The sequence below is a fragment of the Clinocottus analis genome, unplaced genomic scaffold (assembly GCF_023055335.1).
Source record: "Clinocottus analis isolate CAN_PGR_092001 unplaced genomic scaffold, fCliAna1.0.p SCAF_17, whole genome shotgun sequence".
NCBI classification, from domain to species: domain Eukaryota; kingdom Metazoa; phylum Chordata; class Actinopteri; order Perciformes; family Cottidae; genus Clinocottus; species Clinocottus analis.
In genome coordinates, this window is record NW_027175898.1 from 2,724,590 (window position 1) to 2,750,342 (window position 25,753).

Consider the following 25,753-nt stretch of genomic DNA (forward strand, 5'->3'; position numbering starts at 1 on the left):
ACGCTCGGACCAACGAGACAGCCCTCAACTTTGATCAAGTACATATTAGGCATCGTTTGCACTACTTATGTTGCATACTTAGACACAAAGGACATCTAGGCGTGCATGAGTTTTAAAGAACGTCTTTACTTTTCTGAAAGCACAGAAATACGACACATCTGCATGCTGCAGGCCGTTCCGGTCTACTGAGCGGCTCCAAGAGGAAGTCTTGTGACACGCCCTGTGGCCGTTGTCGTATCTAAATGCTGCTAATCTGTGTCCGCAGTGTGAAGAGGAAAGATTTTGCAAACATGACACGGCTGGTGGACCTAACATTATCCAGAAACACCATCTCCTTCATCACACCTCAGGCCTTTACCGATTTGGAAAACCTCAGAGCTCTACACCTCAACAGGTACGGGGTGCACGCAGCTGTGTTTCTGATACGAGTGTCGCACGATGTTCCCTTGCTAAATGTGAAGTGTTTGTACTTTATTTCCAGAAGCTACATGGTTCTTTTTGTTCTTTGTTTCGTCAACCTCTCCCTCTCTCTCTCTCTCTCTCTCTCTCTCTCTCCCAGTAACCGGCTGACGAGGATAGGCAATGATACCTTCAGCGGGATGTCGAAGCTACACCACCTGATTCTGAACAACAACCAGCTGGTGCTGATCCACCAGGAAGCGTTCAACGACCTGCTGGCACTGGAAGAGTTGGACCTTAGTTACAACAACCTGGACTCTATTCCTTGGGAGGCCATCCAGGTCAGGATCTCGTTAAACCTGGCTGGAGGGCCTTCAAACTAAATCTAATCCCAAGCACAATGAAATGGCCATAAAAACCTCTTTTGGACATTTGTTTGAAATTGAAATAAAAAGATCTTCAAGGCTTTTTTTGAATTGAACAGGGGCCATTACGTGGACTATTCATTAAGCCTTGCTGACATTTAATTTCTAAGCATTTTCAGCGCTAACAGTTTCAATTTCCCCAATGGTCTCTGCCAGCCAACAAGCAATTTGTATGTAATACAAATGTCAGGGCAATCAGTTTACTGAAGTGAAGTAGTTATAGTCGAGTTTGATGAATAGATGCTGCTTTAGATAACTGTGTTTCTGTATTGATTAACCGCAGGATTGCTTCGTTGTTTTCAGTTCAACTCCACATTTACATAATAGACATGTAAACACTGTAATTACACTTCAACATTATCATCACCACCGTACTGTTGAAAGGGACAGTAGCAGTAACCAGGATATTGCAGCCCGGGAAGCCTAAATAAGTAAAGAAGGAAGTATTAAAGCAGTTCTTTTTTTCTCCTAACGTCCTCCACTTACTCCTTTCAACACTGCATTGACAAAGTGTGCTTCTCTTTTGTTATTCCTGCAGCGAATGATTAGCCTCCATACGCTGAGTTTAGACCACAACATGTTGGACTTCATCCCAGAGGGGACATTTTCCCTGCTACAGAAACTCAACCGGCTGGACGTCACCTCTAATAAACTCCAAAAGCTGCCACCGGACCCCCTTTTTCAACGAGCGCAGGTATTCTCGGAGGTTGTGTTTTTTTTTTCCTCCTCCATTTCAAAATCCAATCTTACAGAAAGGCCTGGAACTCTCAAACACAATCAAGCGCCTCACATAGCAGCTTTTTTTTTTTGGGAGACAAACTGAATTTAAACTAAATGTATGAGTCACAACGTTTGTACGACCACTGTTGCTCAACGGATGCGATGCCGTTTCATGCCTCCTTGTGACTCAGGAAACGTTTAGCTATTAGTTATGTTGCATTGTTATAATTCTAGTCCTCGAATTGCATTGTTCTAAAGATGTTACTGGTGGGAGTAAATCTGATGAGATGAATAAAATGTGTGCTAAGAATAAAATATGGTTGGGCCACTAATTAAATAGCTTCCATATGGGTGACAATAGGCCCTTTGAACAAGAGACACGTCATAGCGGCATAACATGGGTGTAATTGATCAATTTAATTATGCTCCTATTATATTTAGTGTGTCGCAGCGAGCCAGCGTGCACAATAGGAGGGCCCTGGCCTCCTCTAATTGGAGCAGGGCCATAATGAATGCTAATAATGTGTTTATTATGCAATGACATGACGTCTGTGCAAAGGGCCTATTCAATACTTATACAGCTGTTTAACACTTTAAACACCCGCCTATTTGTAGGCCCTCCCCTTGAAAGAAAGCACTTTGATAAAGTGAAGCAGAACAAAGTTAGAGAGGGTTTAGTACAGAGAGCATTTAGGCGATGTCTCTAAAATTTGCACAAATTTGTGCCGATTTGTGATTTGAATTTGAACTAAACAATAGATTTCACTTGGATGTTACTTATGGTGTTCAATACGTCCAAATACAGCAGTTTGGGGCTTTTGTTTTCAAAAAACAAGCTATGATTTACAGTTTAATCTACATTTTGAATCATAGTTCTTATTTCTGACCCTCTTGATTGACACAACCACTCATCCAATTCTGAGAAGCAGCTGGCCACCCGTTAGAGAAGAAAAAAAATGTGTATTTTATCACTTTATTCATCCAATAACGGAAAAAAAAGGGTCAAGGTACCACACACTCGACGGCTGGACAACTACCTTTTGAATACGTGGATTTGCGTTTAAAGCGAGGTTTTACTCAGGGATAACATTTTTCTTGACAAATAAAGCTAAATCATGCAATCACTGTGTCACACCACCAGGTCCTGGCCACATCAGGGATCATGACCTCCACTTCTTTTGCGTTGTCATTCGGTGGGAACCCTCTCCACTGCAACTGTGAGTTGCTGTGGCTGCGGAGGCTGAACAGGGAGGACGACCTGGAGACGTGCGCCTCGCCGCAGCAGCTCTCTGGCCGATACTTCTGGTCCGTCCCGGAGGAGGAGTTCCTCTGCGAACCTCCACTCATCACCAGATACTCGCATGAGATGAGGGTGCTCGAAGGGCAGAGAGTTACACTCAGGTACCCAACTGGGTTTCTAAATGAGCTGCGAAAAAATTGTCTGAATGTGCAAAAAAAGAGATAAAGAAAGTTTGGGTCACACCTACACTCCCGTTTAATTGATAGTTGCACAGGAATACACAAAAGGCCCAACTGTTCAACGAAGCACAAGGCGGGGACATCGCGCTTAAATTTTAAGGAGGTTGAAACTAAATCAAGAGCAGGTCTGAGAGATGATGATTACTTCATTTGCATATATATTGGTCACACGCTTCCAATCATGATAGATGTTATGTTTTCAAATGTGGAAGTATGGGCAGGGGGGAAAAAAAGGGAGCAATGGAAATTAATGTGTCGCTATTATTCTCTTTCCGTTATTGTGGCGTGTCTCCAGCTCCGTATATAAGGTATGAGTCGAGATTATCAGAGGGTCAACCCACCTGACATTTATCATCTTGTGCCGTGTCCACATTAATGCGTTCAAAAGCCAACGTCAGTCATGTTTGGGGGGACGCGTACAGTGAGAGCATAGCTCCTTTTTTTATTAATTTCATCATAGCACTTTGTTATAATTACAGCCAATGAGAAATGTCACAACGACCGTGACGCGCCTTATTTTTGATTGCTTATAATTTTGGCAACTTAACTTAAGAAAAGAAATGTAACGCATCAAGTTTCATCAGCGGTGATGCACCTATACAAACAATCATTGGAGAAAATCCGCCAGTATGAATATAAGACTTTTTCTTCAGTTCCCCAATATTTAACTTACCTGATTAATGTTTGTTTTGGCACAATCCATGTCTTAGTTGTCAGAAGGCCTAAAAGCCATCGTCATGAAACAGTTTCCTGTCTTTTCATTGCGTCTCTGCTTCATGACTGAAGCACATCAACATGTATGAAGGCGCTCGTAGGTCACACTTATGTAGTTCTTTGGTTTATTGTACCGAAATATACTGTAATGGATCAGTCAGTGGACGGATAAATAACTATTAAATTGTGTATCACTCGATGGTTCAGGCTTCTCAAGTGTGATTACTTGCTGGTTTTCTTTGTCCTCTATGATAGTAAACGTAAAATTATTGGGTTTTGTGACTTTTGGAGAGGTGAAGCAAGACATTTTCAAATGTTGCAAAGGATCCTTACACACACCAGTTTGTTCATTGATAAGTAAACGTAAGCACTCCAGTAATAATTTTTCACCTAAAGATTCAGATTCCAAAACTAAAAATAACTTTAATCTGTAATCATTTAACAGATAAACCTCATCACTGCGTAATCTATTCAGTTAAAAACGGCGATCCTATTATTCACTAATCTATTGCCTTATTCCCTGATTCTTCACTGTCCCTGTTGGTTCTGGGAGTAATTGATTTGGTACCCAATCGGTACAGACAACACAGTAATTCAACGGGTGTAACGTGAAGCATATTCTAACTTAAATTAATGTGCTCTGCTGACACAGTAGATGATGTTCAGCCTCTTCCTCTTCCCACCTAAGTCTCAGCCAGAAGGTGGAGGGAATCCAGGAACGTCCTTGAAGCGATGCTGTGCTTCCAGTGTGCAGCTGACCCCATTCTGTCTTGTTTAACTAACAGTTGTTTCTCTCCTTCCAGGTGCAAGGCGAGAGGTGATCCAGAGCCGGCCATCCACTGGATCTCTCCCGAGGGCAAGCTGGTATCTAGCTCCTCCAGGACGTTGGTCTACACCAACGGTACTCTGGACATCCTCATCAGTACGGTGAAAGACACGGGCTCCTTCACCTGCATCTCCTCCAACCCTGCCGGCGAAGCCCACCAAACGATAGACCTGGTCATCATAAAACTCCCCCACATCTCCAACAACACCAACAACATCCAGGAGCCCGACCCGGGATCCTCAGACATTTCCACGTCGACCCGAGGCGGAGCCAACGGGAGCAACGTGACGGGCGACGTGAAAGGCGGAGTGGACAAGAGGGTGGTGACGGCCGAGGCCACGTCCTCAACGGCGCTGATAAAGTTCAACTTCCAGAGGACTATTCCCGGCATTAGGATGTTCCAGATACAGTACAACGGGAGCCAAGACGACTCTCTGGTCTACAGGTAAGACTGTCGCCACGTCACCATGGCGTTCACCAAAGCACAACCAAACGGTCCATGTGGAGGTAGAGAATTAAACAAGTCCAAGATTTATGGATCAGATTACAGTAGATTAGATGCAATTTTAATGGTCTTGCCTGAATCCTGTCGCTAGGACGCCCTAAGAATGCGCTACAAGGGCGCTACAAGGGCGCTACAAGGGCGCTACAAGGGCGCTAACAGGGCACTAACAGGGCACTAACAGGGCACTAACAGGGCACTAACAGGGCGCTAACAGGGTACTAAAAGGGCACTAACAGGGCGCTAACAGGGCACTGACAGGGCGCTGACAGGGCGCTAACAGGGCGCTAACAGGGCGCTAACAGGGCGCTAACAGGGCGCTAATAGGGTGCTAACAGGGCACTAACAGGGCGCTAACAGGGCGCTAACAGGGCGCTACCAGGGCGCTACCAGGGCATTAACAGGGCGCTAACAGGGCGCTAACAGGGTGCTACAAGAGCGCTAGGATAAGGCTTCAATGCTTTGATTCTATAAATTAGACCGGCTTCAACTAAGTACAGCATATGACACACACCCAAATGGAATAGCAAGTTTAAATGTGTCTGACGCTAGTAAATAACCTATGAATGCCTCAGTCAGAATCACATTTGCATAACTTCATAAACATAATAAATGTTTAAAAAAACGGAAATCCTGTTAATGCTGACGAGCTTGAAGCCGACTGTTTTTCCTGGCGTATTGCATTACATCACAGTCAAATATATGTCGATGCATCCTATCAGGGCACCGCTTAACACAGAGATGAAGCAGACTGGGACAGCAGAGGCGCCATCCAGCTGACTCACCAGGACGGCCTTGACAGGGAGAGCCGTGCTAGTCCTTCTTGACTTTTGCCGTTTGCTCAGGATTACACAGATTACATCGATCTCGCAGGGAATGATTGTTATTTGAGCTAAATATTTACTGCGGTGAAATGGGGGGAGAGAGGGAATTAACAAACACAGAGCTTTCATTTGGAAATCTGTCAGTATTATCTGCCCTTCATATCGCCGCTAATCCCTATACATACTTCATCAGTACGCGACCTCAGGAAGAGCTGGGGGAGCGTTGGAATTGACCGCGTGGGTCAGGATAGCGACAACACTCCAGGTTGCCATGTTTTCCCACGAGCTATGGATTTGTGATCCTTGATCTCTTACGGTCTTGTGACTACACCAATATGTGATTAACATACACAGATAATTCATAGAAGACTCTGCTGCTATTATCCGCCATGCATATTATTCCTAATCTCTGTACATAATTCATCAGCACTTAACCCGCTTCAGAGAATGCATCATCGAGGGGTTGGCGCCGATGGGATTCACAGCTGTCTGTCTCACGAAGATAGAGCGCCATCGCTTTTTACATCAAGATAGCCGCTTTCCCTCTCTATCCTACTCTTCTTCCGTTCCTCTCTCTTTTTCTCTCTCTCTCTCTCTCTCTCTCTCTCTCTCTCTGTCTCTCTCTCTCTCTCTTTTGTGCTCAAAAGCACACCAACGCCTTTGTGCATTTGTAAGATTGTCATCCTTCATAAGAGAGAAAACAGGCTGTGTCTATACTCTCAATCTTTAAAATACGTGTTGGAAATGATCACGCCGGAGCGCGAAGGCCACGAAAAAACAAACCACTTCGTGTGGGGGCCTTTCGCCACCCAGCCCGATCTCCTTCTGCGCTCTGTGATGTCACTCAAAGTCTTCCCCCACTCCCCCCGCACACACACACACACACACACACACACACACACAACATTAAGCAGTGAAATCATTTGTGTTTCTCCATGTTATTTCGCGGCTCTCTTGTCTTTTAGATAGCAGATTGATTTCCTTTCAGCAGCGCTGCTGGCACAAAGCAGCGACTCATTGATTCTGTTTTTTTTTGTTGTTTTTTTCATTACTCAAAACACTGAGAAGAAAAGAGAAGAGGGTTGGGATGGAGAGAATACAAAAGAGGGGGCGAATAGAGGGGGAAAGGCCAGAGGAAAGGCCAGAGGAAAGCATAGGAGCGATGTTGGGGAGAGGTGGGAAGGGACTAAAAGGGAAAGTGAAAGCCAGACACTGGAAGATGGGCCCTATTGTCACAGAAGGGGCACCTACTTTTGAGGTTCAACGAGAGCTTATTGAATTGCTGCACATTGACGTTTGTGCGCTTTTCTCCCCACCTGCCCGTCGCACAAAGCTCGTGGGTTTCCTTGTATGTTGCCTTCATACTTTGTGTTCTGCGTAAACAGGGGGATGAGTGAGCGATAGTTTAAAGCTTTTACAGGCGCATCCTCTCGGTGATGTCAACCTGCCGAGCACGCGATACGCCGCCCATATGAAATGTTATAGTTGTTGTAGCACTGGATTCTGTATCGATCCTTGCAGGGTAGCCCCACCCGCCGCTCCTTCCACTGGGAGGTCAGCGGCGGCACAGCACTCCTGGAGCTGACGGGGATTCAGTGTCCTGCTCAAGGACACTTGAGCCAGGCAGATGTTCACTGATACAGCGCTGGTGTTTTAACGCCCGTAATCCCGGTTAAGTATTGTGTTTCCACTCTGGGGGCGGGCCTACTGCCCGGCCGGGCACACAGCAAACACGACAGTCACAGCAGCAAACAATCCTTTACATGTTGAACAAAAGCCATTCTGCTTTTATTCAACGTGTAAATGATCAATGTCTTAATTTAATGATGGATATTTTACTGAGGGATTCTTGTTACCAGTGAATAATGGCTCAACAATGAGTCATTTTCTTAATCTAAATAACAATTTGAAAAAAAAAAGTGCCAATTTCAGGTCACAAATTGAATTGTGTCGTACAAAATGAACAGAGTGAGGAGTCTGCTTCCACATAAACAATCGAGGTGATTACATTCGCTCAGTAGTTGCCGAGCGTATGGCGGACAGCTGCTGGGTATCCCAGTTTAGCTTCTTTCATGTGTGGGCCTGTGAAGCTAACGTTAGCTGAAGCATTTTCAGTGCAAACAAACTGTACTGTTAGTGATTATCTGCAGTTTGTCATCCCATCGCGAGCCAACAAGCTGTTGTATACCTAGAAACACGACGGCACTTTTAAGTGGCGTGATTCACTTTGATAATGGATTAAAGTAAAGTCTCCCACTTTGGTAATATCCTTAATCAAAGATTCAGTGAGCGATGCTGATCCCATACACGTGTCAGCGCTGTAAATGGGAAAGAATTGCCAATCAGCAACAAGACAGAGGAAAGACCATCGATGTTTCTCGAGAAAGGCAGCGGAAGCAGAGGGTTGGTAGATATGGCTCATGATGATGAACAGAGCGCAAATCAACAATATAAACTATGTTCTTTAGAAATAGAAGTTGACTTGAGCCCTTGGAGCACTTGCAGCTGCTTGTTCTGTTATTCTCCCACTATTCAATTCATGTTGGAGCATGAGGAAAATGCTTGAGACGTACCTATCTTGTTTAAAACGTTGGCCAATAGTTGAATTTATGGAAAATGGTCTTAATGAACATTTTAATGTGGGACATTACTCAAATGGTGCGGCCCGAGTCCAAAGCCCTTAGAGCTTTAGTTATTTCAGCTTCATGTTGGCAATATTTTACCCAGGGACCATCTGTCAACCTTTATTTGAGCTCAATTAGCTTGTTTGGTTGATCTCCACGTATTGGCTCGTAGCGCATGGCCATCAAATGAAACATGTTCTTCATTACTCATCCTTCGGACCTTTTGTGTCTGTTCGCTGTTCTTCTTCTTCTTGACTGTAAGGAAGTGAATTGAGTCATCCGCACAGCCCTCATCCCAGGCTCAGCTGTTGACCCCTTCTTCCAAGGACAGGTCAAAGCCAGGCTCATGTCACTGACATAATGTGCTGACCTTTTACAAATGACTCATCATGCAGGTGCTGGCCTTTACACCTCGCTGGTTTTTATTGAACAATCCACAGCCGCGTCGATGATGATGATGATGATGATGATGATAAAACTCACCGCAGGCATCGGAAACGATGACCATAAAACGTAGAATGTGCTCTTATTTAGACGTAGAGCCAATCATCGCGCTTCAATAAGGGTTTTGATGAACGCAAGCCATTCTGGGATCATGGAAAGAAGTCATTCACAAAGCACAGGGTGCTGTGTTGTTTAGTCAATTCATAGATATGTGTGCCTTGAACAGGTATTTAACATAAATTGAATGAAATAGATATGCAATATCAATAACAAGTTATCATTAAGGCACTAACATTTGGATTATACCTTTATTTGGACCTTTGGACTTTGAAACCTTTGTTTGTGTAACCCTTCATTACCTCATGAGGTCATTCCTCATCCCTGCTTTTTGTCTGAAAGAAGTATAAAAGTCATATAGAAGAATAAAATACCCAGTTATGACTCTTTCAACTCATTAAATCATTGGGAACTACTGGTCTGAATTGTTTTTTTAAACCATGAAGTATGTAGTAATGATAATTTAACTGGGATAAAAAATAATAATTGGCGAAAAGACATTTGAAGGACACTAAATTAAGAAAAAAATAAGAAAAAGCATATGAATACATAGGTATTGAATACTGGAATTTGCAAAATATTTACCTGTGTTTAATGACCTTTATAATATATGTATTAGAACAAAATTAATTCTGCACGTCCTCAATAAATGCGAGTGTCTGTTGTCCCAAGTCCTGCGGACCCTGGTGACAAAGAGAGTCCCCTTCTGGAGGCCATCTCCTCTGAGAAACCAGCGCTGTACCACCGACAACCGGTACAGAGACAGGAGCTAAAGCAGGCTGAGTTTTGGAATTGATTCAATAAAATACCTAATAAATAAAAGCCCCGGACAAACTATTAAAGGCACAGGTAGATTCTAGTCATATATAGTCATCCACCCCGAGCCTGCAGACACGAAGGCTTCACAATGTGCCATAACAGAAGCTGTAGTCTCTTCAGGGGACACAAACTCCACTTTGACATTCACTAAGTTACTTACGAACACACACACACACACACACACACACACACACACACAAGCCATTCTCTGGATCCTAGTCCTCATCTGCTCTGCCTGTTGTTTTTCCTCGCTGTTCATTCAGCGGTTGTTTTCTGCTCCAGCAGATCCATGGAGCTACAGGGGCTGGTTGCCATTTAGCAGAAAAAATACACATCAAGCAAATTGTGTGGCAAGCTTCTTTACGAGGCCACACAACAGGGGACGGGGGATGAATCCAGGCTTTTAAGAAACTCTCTCTCTCTCTCTCTCCCCGTGTCTCTCTCACACCAGCAGGAAGTAGTTCATCCTTGGCTTCGGTCCCTGCAGTCCAGGTATAACCCCGTGCTCAGCTGTGCTTCAGGCGTGGAGGAAAAAAAAAATCCGCCTTTATCCCGCCGTTATGTTCCAATTCTGATTTTATAGCACCATAAACACATTGCAGGGCCTAACGTAACACTGTTATTGTTGTACGCCGTCTGAGAGGTTTTAAACAGGAGGGGGGATGACTCTAAAGGGAAGGAGGAGTTATAAAAGGCAGAGAAGGAAGTAAGGAGGGTGAAAGGGAGACAAACAGAGAATAAAGAAGATTTATCTGACTCTGTTCAACCAGATGACGCGAAGTAAGTAAGTGTGGAAAGTGTGAAGGAGGGAAAGAGGGAAGGAAATGACAAAAGGAAGAAACTAACAACAGAAAGAGGTTGTGAGGAAAGGAAGGATTATTGAGTAGCAGGAAGAATTGGCGGAAAGGATCAAGGAAGACAATTTGGGAGGAAAAATTGATGTAAAAAAAAAAGAGCTTGGAGAAAAAAAGGAGTGAACAACGATGATGGGGACAATGGAATGAATGGTTTTAGGAAGAATTGACAGGAGAAGAAAAGGAACAGACAGGAGAGGAAATGAAAACATTATAGTTGGAAGGTCGAAGAGAAAAGCGTGGAAAGAAAAGAATCGGAAGAAAGAATTGAAAGAAAGACAAACAGAAAAATAAAAAAAAGTAATTCCATGAGGAAGATGGGGAAAAAAAGAGGGATGAGAGATTAAAAACAACATACTAGTCGAGTAAATAATGGAAGAAATGACAGTATGGAGGGAGAAAGAGTGGAAGGAGCCAAAAGCAGCATTAAAGAGAAATGAAGATGAGTCAGCAGAACTGGAGGAATGGAGCTGAGCTGGGCAGATGGAGGTCTGTACCAAGCCACAGATGTTGCTGAGAGGTCTTCCCCACATCTGGGACAGCTCCCCCTGCACGGCACCTCGCCGTGTTCTTGTTTTGACTGACTCAGCAGTCCTGAGATGCTTTTTTTGGGGGGGGGATTTAGGAATCGGCCAAATAGAAAAGCTGATTCTTCATCCTGGCAGTGAATACACATTTGCCGAACGCCTAAGAGGCAGCGAACACAGACTAAACTCATTTCAAAGTCATTTCACTCCTTCGTAACCTTTGAATATTCAAACGTTAATTAGAGGAAACATTTGTGTTTGCTTGGTAAGAGATGAGTATCCGCGCTCTATTTCCACATAAAGAAGCTAAACGCAGCTATTTCACCATATTTATTTTTCCTTCCCGGTTATTGCAGTGTGTGAAGATGATCCTGTGAATAACAAATCACAGGATGCCACTAATTACAGTTTTTAGATACCGATCAACCACTCAAAAAAACAAAAAAAAAGAGAGAGAGAAAAGGCTGCGTCATGGAGAACTGCAGTGATTTTCTGAAACAATTCAGTGTTGAAGAATATCCTCCTCTCGGCATCTTCCCAGTAAGACGTTACGGCCAGGGTGAACTGGATTAACGCAACGTGGAGTCGCCGCTCGGCCGGCGGACGCGTGGTTTCAGAAAGGAGTGGACGGGGAGGTGTCGGCGAAGCCCACCTGGCCGCTGGCTCTAAGCCGCTGTTCCACCTCTGACTACAAGCTGTGTGGCTGCTTGTTAACCATTAGCTCAGGAATCAGGGCATTACGCATGGTAAATCAGAGATAAGACGCGAGCTCCTGAAGTGTTTCTGTCTGCCTTAGAGACTCGGAGCCATTAGCATGGCAGAGTGCCATCTGCTGTGTAAGCCACATTAGTTCCCAGGTCAGGAGTAACAGGGCCGCAGTTGAGCCGCCATTAATCCTCTTCTCTTTGTGCTTAAAAAACAGGTTGGATTGTAGCCGTGGCACACCTCCAGTGCGTGGCGTGCCGGTGGCCCAACTCTGAATTATATTGGTTTAGTTATGGTGAAGTTTCGGCACATTTATTCCAAATACAAGACACATGCCGTTATGAAAGTGGCATGTCAACAATGGGATGAATCAAGCGTTATATTCCTTGATGAAATAAAAAAAAAATGGTGCTGGCTTAAGCCTGAGCTACTTCTACTTCGCCTTAAAACTGCTCTCACGCAATAGCCGATACTCAAATTACCAGTGGAAAACAAACAAACGACAATAAATTATAATAAAGAAAAATCATAAATTGGAAGCAAATAGACAAACTATAAATCTGAGCCATTTATCAGTGTTGATGAAAATGAAGAAGAAAATCACAAATGCAATCAAATATTAACCTCACGGCTCTTTCTCACAGTCGGCTCTAATCCTCGTCCATAATTAAGCGTTTGCATTATATAATAGGAATAAAAGAAGAACGTGAAAATATGAGGATAACACATGTTTAAAAAGTGCCGTGTAAAGAAAAGTTTTTTAAAACCCATAACTGCTTCTGCATGCTATTTTCTGGGCTTATCTGACAAAGTTTTTCATGTTCCAGGCTATTTAATTTGGACTAGCTTGCGTTGCGGTAGCATGGGAGGCTTTAGCCAGAAGCACTGAATACCATTTTCTGAAATAATTGGACAACCTACTTTTAGATATCTGTGACCCACATTTTGGTTCCATCCCTGTTTGGGCAAACACTGCTGTGCCATTTTAAAATGTTTTATATTTGTATTATTTTATTTCACTCCATGCCAACACACTATTGGAAGTGGGTAGTGTTAATATATCAGCCCACTGATATTTGCCACCGTTTTTTTTTTGTTTTTTTTTTTCCCTCCTCTCTTTTTAACGAGAACATTTCACAGCTCAAGCAGCTTAATTAGCACGGATGGCATTTCATAAAAGTAGCAGATGTTAGAATATAATGGAAATGTTGCTTTGAGGTTTTGATAAACACATTTTTCATGATATTTCAGTCGAGCAACCAGACCAAACGTGAGATATGACCAGTCAATTATCCAGCTTTAGGTGTGCTTGGTGGGGTTTGTTACCTGTCACCTGAGTCAGGCTAGCTGTCTCCCGTTGTGTCTAGTCCTGAGGCGAAGCTAAGCGAAGTGGGTTCTGACTGTCGCTTCTACATTTACCAAAGTGTATGATCCTCTCAGTTAAATCAGTTAAACCGCGTTTGCGGTGTTTTCCAACATGTCACAACTGTTCTTCATAAGTCCGTCAAAAGCATCCAGTAAACCCGTGAATCTAAACCGCGGATGTGGCATGAAGAAGTGGAATAGCGGTGACACACCTGGCAGGCTCACGCGAGTCTCTGAGAAAACTCCAAAAAAAAACTCCATAAAATACATGGCAAGGACATTCAGATCAGCGACTTTTTTGTTTGTTTGTTTGTTTTCTCCTTGGAAACCGGACAGCTTCCCCCTCCCCTGTTGGAATGCAAAAACAATATCCTCCTGCAGCTACATGAAACCACTAATGAGCTCGCCCAGAGCAGTGCATATCATTTAAAAACATTGTGTGCTGTCACACATGGCCTGACTGGGCTCTGCTGTCGGGGGGGGGGGGGGGGGGGGGGGGGGGCTGCAGCTGAGTTATGAGAAGCCCGGGCCCCTTATCGCACGGCTCCAGCTCGACCTGGAAGCCCTCGCCCTCGTTTGTTGAATCATTGCCATGAATGCCTTTTTTTTCTTCTCCCCCCCCCCCCCGGAATAATGCGCGTTTCCGGCCTGCAGGCTATGTCCAATATTTAATCAAGTGAAATGGCCCGAAAATAGAACAATCTGGTATCATAGGTCACTGTTCTGTGCGCGGAGGCGATCATTTGTCTTCAGTCAAAAAGTGGAGAGAGCGAGGGAGAAACTAATGGAGCGAGCTTGCCTCGTCCTCCGTGGCTTTTCAGGGGGTGAGGAAAGCGTAAAGTTGATTAACGCGCACGCAAACACATCCCGGCGTGCGCGCGGCGAGGTGCCGCCGTATCGGTGAGGAGCGTTGGCAGAGAGCCCATCGCAGTGACAGCCACTGGGAAGAAGAGGCTGTCATGGGAGGGGAAGATTACTGTAATGGAACTCACACACACACACACACACACACACACACACACACACACACACACACATTATATACTGCAGACCCGTATAGACATGAGTACACAAATGCATACTCATAGAGGAGCATGCACGCAGACACTTTCTCTTGTGTAATGAAAGCGTAATGAAACCCAGAAACACACGCACACACACACACACACACACACACGCACACACACACAGAGGCGCCCTGGGCTGAGGGCTTGGCAGAGCAGAGTAGATAGATTAGTGTAATAGTCTCGGCCAAGGCAATCATCTGCCCACTGTAGGGCTTCAAATACTGGCAGCAAGATCCCGCTCAGACACAAAGAAATTAACCACAATGAACGAGTCAGTTTGGATGATTTCACAATCCTAACGGCTCTCGCAGACGGGGGAATAATCGTATGCGAGATTCTCCCCGCCCCCCCCCGCTCCCCCCTCCGCTCTCCCCGCCCCGCCCCCTACAAAAAAGAGTAGCCAGCACATTAGCATGAGAATGTATTTCGTGAGCTCCGAACACATCATCGATATCCCGACGTTGCGCGGCATCTATGAATTATAAATGGCGACGGCATTGGCTTACACGCCGCCGCCGGATACTCGCCATGCAACGTGAGTGTTGTTGGCCGCGGCGTCCGGTTTGGATGGATTTTTTTCTCTCTCTCTCTCTCTCTCTCTCTCTCTCTCTCTCTCTCTCTCTCTTTTTCGCTCCCGGGGCTCGTTTGGGCCGTGGCCAGGTCAGGCGGAGTCATGTCGCTAATGGCTTCTTGGAAGCCGATGCTCCTGAGGAGGAGAGGCGAGAGAGAGAGAGAGAGAGGGTAATCTCTTCGCGCGGACGCGGGTGCGAAGCGGCGGACGAAAAAAAAAAAGCCTCAAACCAGGGACGTCGTCGCTGCCACTGTCGTGGGTTTTCAGAGCACAAGTGTCTGCCTTCACTGTAAACAAGGCCGACTGGTAGAGGCCTCAGATGACCTCTGCTCAGAGACACACGGGGGCTTTTATGTTTCTTTCCATGTAGAAACCAGCATAGAAGACCAAAATCGGCCGCACGCCTTAAGACTGGCATGTTGGGCAGCAGTCGCCCTCTTTAAACCCTCAACGGACGAAATATCGGACGAATGGGAGTACGGGCATCTTTTGCACCGCTTTCTATTCTAGAGGCCTAAAACAGGAGTTTAGATTGAATAAGTTATAGAAAGAGTTATTTACTATATTAGATTGGATCGAGACCTTTTGCTGAAGCTCAACATGCTTATTCTTCTTGTTCATAATATTCACCTCGGTATGATTTTTCGAGGTGGTCTCATGAAAGTGACGTTACGAAACTGTACCGGATTTTTGTCCATAAAAAAAAAAAGGACTTTGTGTTCAGTTGTGGCGACTCAACAGTGACCGAGTCAGTCATTAGGAACCCGTGATGTCGTTGTAGTCTTGTAGGGAGGTCAGTCCGTGCAACCGCAGAGGCCCTCCAGATGATGGAGAGAGAATTGTCGGGTAGCTGTTTGTGCGACTGCAGCGGTCAGAGATTGAGAGAGTGGGCGGAATAAACACACACGTCGGGTTGGCCTTCGACACGAAACCGTCGAGCGTATTTTCTCCGCTGATATTAACTTGTTGCTGCGGAGAGAATGCACATAGACTTTATGGCACCTCCTCGCTGTGTCTGTGAGCTGCCAGAAAGTACGTCTCTGAGTCTTTTTGAAAGTACTTCTCAGTATTTTTTTATTTTTTTTACATTTTTATGCATAAAAGCTGCCGAGTCTGTTTAAAAAAAAAGGCTGAAGTTAGTGAATTGTTATGTATGTTGTATTAAAGATGAACTTTTGGGTTTTTAATCGACTTAAACTAATATCCTCTACTATCTCAGGTTCAAACTGCACCATTTTTTCATTGAGAAGTTGAAAATGTTCCTCGATTTGGGTCGCGACTTGTCAATCAGGGGTGACGCCAGACCAGTTGAGAACCACTGATCCAGGCCGTGCCGAGGAGGCGAACTCGCACCTCTCCCATCAACCATACGCATACGTCAACTGGCAACCGCCTGGCTCACACATCAAATACTCAGATCACGTCGCCACGGTCTGAGCGACTGACGCCACAACAAAGATTGAATGAATGCTGGACGTTGCTGCTTCATGGCAGACGCTGTCCAGACAAGATTATCTTCAAACAGAGTAGATTGGTTGAGGTCTCGTCTTCCTATACGCTCCAAATCATTGAAGAACCGAGAGGTCCGGGCCCTCAGGGTCAAGAAATGTTCCACAAACAACATCCATGACCTTTCCGGTCTACACACTATACAGTGTGACTGCACACCGCAGACACACATAAAAAAGAAGACAAACCCAGAGTCACACCATTCAACATTAAGATAGCGATGCTTTGCTGGCTAATGTTACGCACATCCATCCATGCACACAAATGAAGCCCGAGGCTTCAAGAACAGGGAAGTTCATCTCTGTCCGCGTACGCGTACGTATACAAATGCGGCCGCTCGTGTCTGAGCGTGTCGGTGCCGGCGATCGTTCAGCCGCACGCTTCGACGTCCCTCCTCGTGCCCCAAGCCAGAAATGATGACATCGCCGGTGTGTGCGGGGACCAAGGATCACCACCCTTGTGATGAGAACATCAGAAGAAAGCAAAGAGGCGAACACTCGCGGTCACGCGGTAGTTCAGACGCTCCGATCAGTATTCATGAGGGGGGGTCAAAGAGACGCTCACGCACACACTCACACTCTTACGGCCTCGTGCTGTTATTCCACCGAGGGCGCACTAATGACCTATACCGCTACCGTCATTCCCTGGCTCTTAACGCTGACCATTAAAGCGCGCCATGTCTCCTAACCTTCACTTAACTCGAGCGCTCCACCAGATGCTTAACCCGGCCGAAACGGCCCTCGGCTCCTCTCGGTGCACACGAGGCCGTGAGCTGTGAACTAGCCACCCGCTTTGATTTTAATGATGAATTTCATTTGCATTTTAACGAGGGGAATCCGGGAAGAGCTGACGAGACCCTTTTTATTTCATTTTTTTAAGGGAAACTGAAGCACAAATGTGCAAATCCTCTCATCGGCGTGTCAAGTGTCCAGTGAGGAATAACCAACTTCACCCAAAGTGGCAAGGCATCCACTTTAAACTCCTCCCTGTGTATGTTTTGTTTGCAAAACCTGAAGATGAAAGCTTTTGGAAAAAGGAAGGGCACCGCTCCCCGAGCCGTGTAATAATACATCATCTAATTGGTCGGCTGGTTTGCTGATGACTTTGGTGTTTTTTTGGAGGATTCAGCAGCCGCGCTATGCACCCAGCGGAGTTGCGTTCATGAATTCTTCTTCTTCTCCTGAGTATTTGATTCGTATTCTACAGACTCGTACAGTCAAATGACAATGATTGTTGGGTTTCCAAGTCATTTAAAGCTGCTGTCTTAACATGTAAGCCTGTGTAAAGTGGAGCACTATCCTGGCTTGGCGTGGTACATATGAAACAATGAGTGGGAATGTTCACCATATCAACGAACTACGTCAATGTTGAGCTTCATTTTGCCACCTCCAAGAAGGAGAAAGAGACGCAGGTCTACTAATAATGTGTCACGGGCAAATCAACTCAATTATAATGCCCCGCCTCGGATTATTTAAAGTCATTTTGTTTGAGGAAATCGATCAAAATGTAATCTAAATCGAAATCTACATCTTACCGGTACATTCCTCCTTGTGCAATGTACATCGTTCTTCCTCTGAACGGCGTCTGGTCTGCCAAAGATTGAACTGTACTTCCTGTCTCTCCGACCCTCTCCCTTGCCACAGAATGATCCCGCCGTCAAGCAAGAACTTTCTGGTCAACAACCTGGCGGCGGGGACCCAGTACGACCTGTGCGTCCTGGCCATCTACGACGACGTCATCACCTCGCTGACGGCGACGCGCGTCGTCGGCTGCGTGCAGTTCACCACCGAGTCGGAGTACATGAGGTGTCATTTCATGCAGTCTCAGTTCCTCGGCGGGACCATGATCATCATCATCGGAGGGATAATAGTGGCTTCGGTGCTCGTTTTCATCATCATTCTGATGATACGCTACAAGGTGGGTCTCTCTCTCTCTCTCTCTCTCTCTCTGTCTGTTTTCCGTCTAATGCATCCTCACCAGGAGGAGAGAGAATAAGTCATCAAGCAGGGAGACAAGCGCTAACAAGACATGTTTGACCATTTCAGATCCAGCGTGTCACAGCCACAAGCGAAGGCGTCGATGTGCAAACATTTAACCTTTTGAAAACCCATCTGTCTTTAGGCCTCGGAAATTGTAGGTGTATCTCTGCCACCACTCGGGCTATTTGAATAATTCTGGTCATAAAGAAAGGCGTAAATATCAGTCTATATCAGAGGTGTCAAACTCATTTTCACTTGGGGCCACATCAGCATCATGGTCGCCTTCAAACGGCCGGTTGTGACTGTAACACTGTAAAAAAACTACCCCCTAACATATTGTTAAATAGCTGTATGTATGGACACAGGTTTGTCCCATACCACAGGTATGTACACACGTCAGCCAAGACAGAGGTATGTAAACAGGTGTGTCCCATACCACATGTGGTATGGGACACACCTGCATGCACTGCTTTGAAGCTTACTTTCTCCCGGTAGGACACTGTGCCTTCGCGGTTTCACAAAATCAATTGAGCATTGTGGGAGTTGTAGTCTATGGTCACTGCACACTGTAGAGCAGCACAGACCTTCACTTTAAGACAATCTTACGCCTTTCAAGCTGTCACGGGCCGCATGAAAGGACAAGGCGGGCCGTATTTCGCCCCCAGGCCTTGAGTTTGACACCTCTGGTCTATATGTTACTGGTTAAGAGTAAATAAAGTTTCAGGTCCGCCTAGAAAAAAACAAACACTTTCAGGATGATTATTTCTTTGAAGTGATGCAGCTGTACGGTTTAACTCTCACCCAGATCATAACACCATATGTGAACATTCTCTCGGCAAAGACTGACTTTGATGAAGTGAAGCAGAACAAAGAAAATTCAGACGAGGTCTCATTGGGGCCCGTCGGGGCTATTTGACTACTATTTGAATTTCACTATATATATTTCACTTGTATATTACTTATGGTGTTCAACACATCCGAATACAGCGGTCTTGGGCTTTTATTTAAAATAAAATCTTAAAACAAGTCGCTTAGTTTTTCCCCCCAGGAACCTGAAAGTGCGCCTCTGTCTTCCTCCTCAGGTGTGTAACCCCGGAGAGGGCGGCAAAGGCGTCTCGTTGTCCATGACCAACGTTCACTCGCAGACCAACGGGCAGCAGTCCCAGGGGTGCACCGTGACTCCCAGCTCCTCCAAACACGGCTCCATCGGATTAGACGACCTCTCGGGGGGCTCGAAGAAGAGGAGCGGCGCGGCGGCGGCGGCGGGCGACGTGTGCAAGGACACGATAACTCAGTCGTCCGACTCGTCCCTGCCCGACTGCTCCACCACCACGTCGGTCCTCAGCCAGCCCTGGGGCGCCAGAAGCCCGACGGCCGGCGCCGACGAGGAGAGAGCGCAGGCCGGCGTCTCCTCGCCCACCGGCGCCGCCGGCTCACTCACCAAGTCAAAGAGGAAGCCCGCTCCGGGTAAGCCCGGCTCCAACGCCTCGGCCCCCGCCGACAACCTGCCCTCCGCCTCCCCGCGGCCTCCGTCCTCCTTCTCCAGCGCGTCCTCGGCGCTCCTCCCCTCCACGCCGCTGGAGAACCTCAACACCAACCGCAACAACTCCACCTCCCTCAACCAGAGCCCGTACTCCTACTCCCCGTGCCCGTTCTCCGGGCCCCTCGCCACCGCGAGCCCCGTGCCCTCCACCCGGTTTCGAGAGACGCCGATCCTGCGCCGGGCTCCCCGCGCCTCCGCCGCCGCCGCCGCCTCCGCCAAGTACCAGACTCTCCCCGCGGAGGAGGCCGGGAGGAGCAGGGCGAGGAGGAGGTACTCGCTCAGCGACGGAGGCTCAAAGACTCACTCGCCCCATCAGGGAGCAGGCGGAGGGGCGGGGGGAGGGGCCAGAGTCGGGCGCATCACGCGCAACAAAAGGAGCCAATCGATGAGCGGGATCCTGCTCCCGAAAGACGGGGACGGAGACTCGGAAAAAGGCCGGTGCGATTCGGACTGGATCTTAGAGAGCACGGTTTGAAGTGGACGCGAGGCCGTGAGAGGAACTTTGACTCATCCATATGTGTGCATCTTTTTTTTTTTTTGTATGAACGTGTGTGTGTGTGTGTGTGTGTGTGTGTGTGTGTGTGAGGTTTTCGTGTTATTTTGCATTTCTCTCTAGAGGTGTGTGAGTGAAGGCTACTGTGTGTTTGTGCGTGTTGTTGACATTTTGGATGTGGGTTTTTGGTGTGTACAGTTTGTGTGTGTGTTCATGTCACATGTGTTTCTAGACGCTTGAAAGGGTGATTGTGTGTTTCTGGGTGAAAGCGTGAACATATCCATTTTTTTCCAGCCTGTTTTCTTTTTTCTTATTTTCATCATCATCAAGTTTTCTTCGCGACTCTTTGTATTCAGTTTACAGTTTTCTTTTTTCCACCTAAACAGTTTCCTATCTGGTTTTCAGTCACTCGGCGAGTGGATAATAACCCGCCTCGTCTCGTAGCGTCGAGTCGTCTTGTCAGTTCCACTTTATAGCACAAAACAAGACAATGGGCTCGCCACGTCATTACCCGCCCTCCCCGATTCACACTCACCTTATCTGAAAATACCACGAAAAAGGGAAATATTACAGGAAAAAAAAGAGGAATAAAAAAAACAAAAACAATACAAGAACTGCAAAAGCGCACCATTCTCACGCTCACACGCCCACAGGAAGTGTGCGTGTGTGTGTGTGTGTGTCCGTACCGCAGCAACAGAATAGCAGTCGGTGCCTTCTCCTGCACTAACAGACCCTCCCTCAGATGACATAAGCAGTTTTCGGACTCCACCGCGACCTCTTGACCCCGGGGGGAGGAGGGGCCCGAGGACGGAGGGGGGACGAGCGAGCAGGAAGAGAGAGATTTCACACAGAGCCTTTCTTACCTACCGAGGAGTACACACGTCTCCTGACATACACGCAGACACACAAACGGAGACAGGAAGCAACAAACAGATGAAGACTTTTAACGGACCTCTGATGAAATTGATATTTTTTAAAATGGAAGAATACAAAAAAAAAAAAAAAAAAACAGAAAAAAAAAACCACACAAAAACCCCGTGAGCTTTTCACTGACATTGGTATCCTGCAGCCTGTGTTGGTCACGAGCTCCCGGAAAGCTACTGTACAGAAAAAGACAACATGTACTGTGTTGTTATGTTGTGTAAAATAAAAAGGGATAAAAATGAAAACCGGGAATTGTGAGACGTGTGTTTTTATGGACATGATCTGCTGGTGAGGAAATGTTCCAGGATGTTTGCATATTGAGGTTTTGACTGCAGTAATAACGTCTGCAGCATCAATCACGACGGAGATGGATCGCTACCGAGAGCGGAAATATTAACGGGAGGTCACAGTCGCTTTTTGGAAGTGACATTAATTGTGTGTGACATCAATCATTACACTACTTCATCATTTATTTATTTTTTGCGGGGGGGAAAAAAACAACCGTACTGCGGGTGGTAGTTTTTCATTAAAACAATTGAAGTTTCACTTTTTCTTTCATTGTATACTTGATGTTTTATTTTGTTATTTCTCCTACAGAAAAAATACATCACTCAAAAGATAAGAAAAAAAAAAAAACATGTGTCTGGCCCAAAGGGTCACGGGGAAAGAAAACACACACAAAATAAACCAAGCCGGTAAATGAGTAATATATATATATATATATATATATATATATATATATATATATATATATATATATATGCAACATTTTTTTGTCAGTCAATCAAGTCAAACAGAAGTTTCACTTTTTCATTCATCTTTTGTTGATTTGATGCATCAGCGTGTTCACATACACCGTCTGGGCTCAATCTGGGGCTCGAGAATCTAATTTCCAATCCTCGCACCCTCCACACCGCCCCCCGGCTGTAAACTCATCTTGGAGAGTGTGACGATTCAGAAGTAAAAGTGCTCCCACGAGGCCGTGACAATATACGCCAGGATGAAGTCCCAACGGGAGACGCTGTTGTTGTTGTTGTTGTTGAGCGCTTCCAAAAACAACCATTGTCTTATCGCTTTTTATGTTTCATTCTTTTGAAGGTCCAAACTAGGTCAAATATAAATAACACATTTGGTATTTGAGTCGCACGGTTTTGTTATCAGTGCCGAAATTAAAATCATTGAAGGCAACGTAAAGAAGATCTCTAGAGTGTCTTGAATAGGGATGGACATGCTGAAACAGAAGTTTTTATTATAGAGGGAAATGCTGTAATTTATTGTTTTTTTTTTAGGTTCTGCCAAAATGCACATTGAGGTTTGAACTCCTTCATTCTCAGAGATAATATCTGCCATAACCCACCATTAATATCTGCTCCCCACATGGTAACCAAATGATATTGCATAATAAATACCTAAATCTCCTCCTTGACCGATGCATTTAACAATCATGTTGCCTTTGAATTGATGTTAACAACTCTACCATCACGCACTCCTGGGGTTGGTCTCTTTGTTCGACCCTCACGACACAAACAAACCGAGCCATTTGATTGGTCCGAGACCAAACCCGGAGTTTAATGGACAGCTTTTCACACCGGCCCAAACACATTGGAATCGCACATCAACTGCGTGCGTTGTGATGTTCCCGCATCAAGTCGCGGTGATCATGAGGACGTGCGGCATCATAAACACATCGCCGTGTACGCCGCGCAGACCTGCGACCTGCAGATACACGGGCGGCCGGCGTGGGCCGAGTCGCCGCCGATTAACATCAACGCAGGGAATTGATTCACTGTGGGATGAAATCCCTGAAATGAGTTTGACGTGAAACAGTTCTGACAGGCAATTGCGAATGGATGTTCTCTCTTCACTTATCAGACGTTGCTGTTTTAATGAAGTAAATTCAATTGACTGAACTGATCATCGCCGAAGCATCGCCGGCATTTTTTTGGGGTATTTTTTTTGGTCGTCCGTGTTCGTCTGCAGCGGCGGGCCGCCACCGTTAGAGCGTTGGGTTGAATTATCAATAAGGAAGTCAATGAAACGGAAGCGTCTGATCCTGACAAAGTTATTTAATTAAAGCGAGTGAGACGCGAACCTGAACTCCTGTGGGATTAAAACCAAAAGTACCCCCACTGCACTGCCGCACTCCTGTTGCATTCACGTTATCTCCCTGGTTTTAAATTACGCAGGCCAATGACGCCAACGGACATCTGGTGAATATTTGAACGGGAACCCGAGTAGCTGGACGGCCATACGATCGGCTGAGCGGGGAAACAATTGTCCCGGTTTAATTTGTGTTAAGAGCACCTTCGCCGCAGCTGGAGAGCCACATAAGAGCGCTCCCCCACATCCGCAATCTCACCAAAAAAAAGTGTGTCAAAGATGTCCTGGTTCACGCCTCCTTCACTGACCTTCCAATGTGTTTGTTAAGCTGTAAATGCCTAATGCTAATAGGCTTTGGAGGAGACAATCCCTCACTATATCCTTTTCCCTCATTTTCACTCCCCTTCAAGCCCTCTTGCTCCCTTCATCTCTCAGTTTCTCTCGTTCATCATTTCTGTGTTTTTGTGGGGATTTTTTGGCAGTACGTGATAGTTTGTGGAGGTGAAACTTAAAGCGATAACCTGTGACATTCACCCTGCATTTATAGCTATTAACCACTCCGAATTAGGCGCAACATGCATTCATTTAGGGTGGTTGAGGACTCCAGAGTCATGTGACTTGGGACTCGGGAGCAGAACCTGGAGCAGAGCTCTGATGTGGGCAACCTGATCAAGACCCAGCGGAGGACTGAGTCCTGATGTGGAAGCAGCTGGTGGGCGGCAGAGGGAGAAGACACTGAAATGTTGGAAACTGTTGGAAAGAATGATTTAACAAATCAGTTGGGAAGCACAAAAAAAGGAGGATGGACAAGAAAGAAAAAGCATTATTACAGATTTTCATGATATTTTGATTTTGCTAATTACAGACTTTGCTACGTGATCTAGAATGGTCCGTTGCGGGAAAAAGACCCAATTAAAAGCACAAAGTTAAAGGATTTACTGAAAACAACGGAATCGTGGATGATATGACACACAATACTAGTTATTTAATACATTATAACATCGTTATTTTTGCATTAGAGGATTTACTTCACTGACTCTCATCAACTGTTTCAGGACTTATTATAATGATGGTTTGATTTCTTATAACGCTTTTCTGAATACTCAAAGACGCTTTGCAAAGGAATCATTGACACAGTGATGAGAGGAGCTGCCATGCAAGGGGCCACATCAGGACTATCTAACTGTCATACTTTGTAGTCTCATCTACGGGAGCAATTTAGGGTTAACGACACACTATGCTTACAATTTTATGACATTTTAAAATACTATACTAAACCAAACTGTTATTGTGCTGTAAAATATTTAACATAGAATTTGTTGAGGCCCACATACTATTTCCTTTTTTTACGACTATTCCAGATAATCTACTTTACTTTCCTCAACATACGATACAATACTTTTTTTTGACTATACTAGGACTTTTTAATGGCTTTTTTTGTCATCCTATACAAGCACTGTTTTTGACATACTATAATAGGACTTTTCCAGGACTTTTTTGGACTTACTACAGCAGAGGTCACTGATAGGCGAGTCGCAGTCAGGATCTGTTGTATCTGGACCCTGGACCTACAACCAATAGATAATTGAGAATTATTACATTTTGACGGCGCACTTTAACTTAAACTACAGAAGTATACTCAGTGATATGTATCTATGTATCTTTTAGTGCAATTGAAACAAGTTGCTGATACAATCTTTCAACATATACTGTACTACTCTTCTCCAGAACCACTGCACTTTAGTTACGAGGAGACAAAAAAGTATTTTATTAACATATAAAAATGTCCTCACTTTACAGCTTGGTTTGTTGTCCATTGACACACTTTACTTTCCAACAAGCCAAAAAGAATTGAAGTTCACCAAAAGCTGTGATGGAAGACTGTCTCTGTTGATCCGCTGAGGAGGAATGGAGTCTGTTGTCTTTTGTCTGTTTATTCTTACAAGAAGGAAAAGTATTCAATCAGAGCAGTCTGTGACACAAGATTAAATGAAACAACAGTCAGAACCCTACTTTACACATGATGGGGGTTACGCCTCCAAGCCATGTGAAACAAAGAAAAATGCTGAGTCGTGGTATTTGCCCCGAGAAATAAACCCCCTCCCTGTTTACGACCCCCCTATATACAAGTGAGGAAAAGTCAACAGGCCTCTGATCTCCTTCCCTCTCCACCGTCCGGTTCAACCATTTCTGAGAAACATTTACATCAGTTTAGACTCTATCGTTCACAAAACCTGACCATACTATATGTTACCATCACACAGCCACTCGACACATTTTACT

At 45.3% G+C, this 25,753-nt stretch overlaps 1 protein-coding gene across 1 annotated transcript in view; it reads left to right on the forward strand.

Annotated features, from left to right (window-relative positions):
* Positions 1–21,613, forward strand: part of lrfn5a (leucine rich repeat and fibronectin type III domain containing 5a) — a 109,294-nt gene extending 87,681 nt beyond the window's left edge. The window contains exons 4-10 of the mRNA XM_068580470.1: positions 266–394; positions 560–740; positions 1,363–1,518; positions 2,686–2,945; positions 4,541–5,008; positions 18,075–18,348; positions 19,493–21,613. Of these exons, the coding sequence (XP_068436571.1) occupies positions 266–394; positions 560–740; positions 1,363–1,518; positions 2,686–2,945; positions 4,541–5,008; positions 18,075–18,348; positions 19,493–20,428 (2,404 nt within the window). The 3' untranslated portion in view covers positions 20,429–21,613. The remainder of the gene's footprint in view (positions 1–265; positions 395–559; positions 741–1,362; positions 1,519–2,685; positions 2,946–4,540; positions 5,009–18,074; positions 18,349–19,492) is intronic.
* The last annotated feature ends 4,140 nt before the right edge of the window (positions 21,614–25,753 follow it).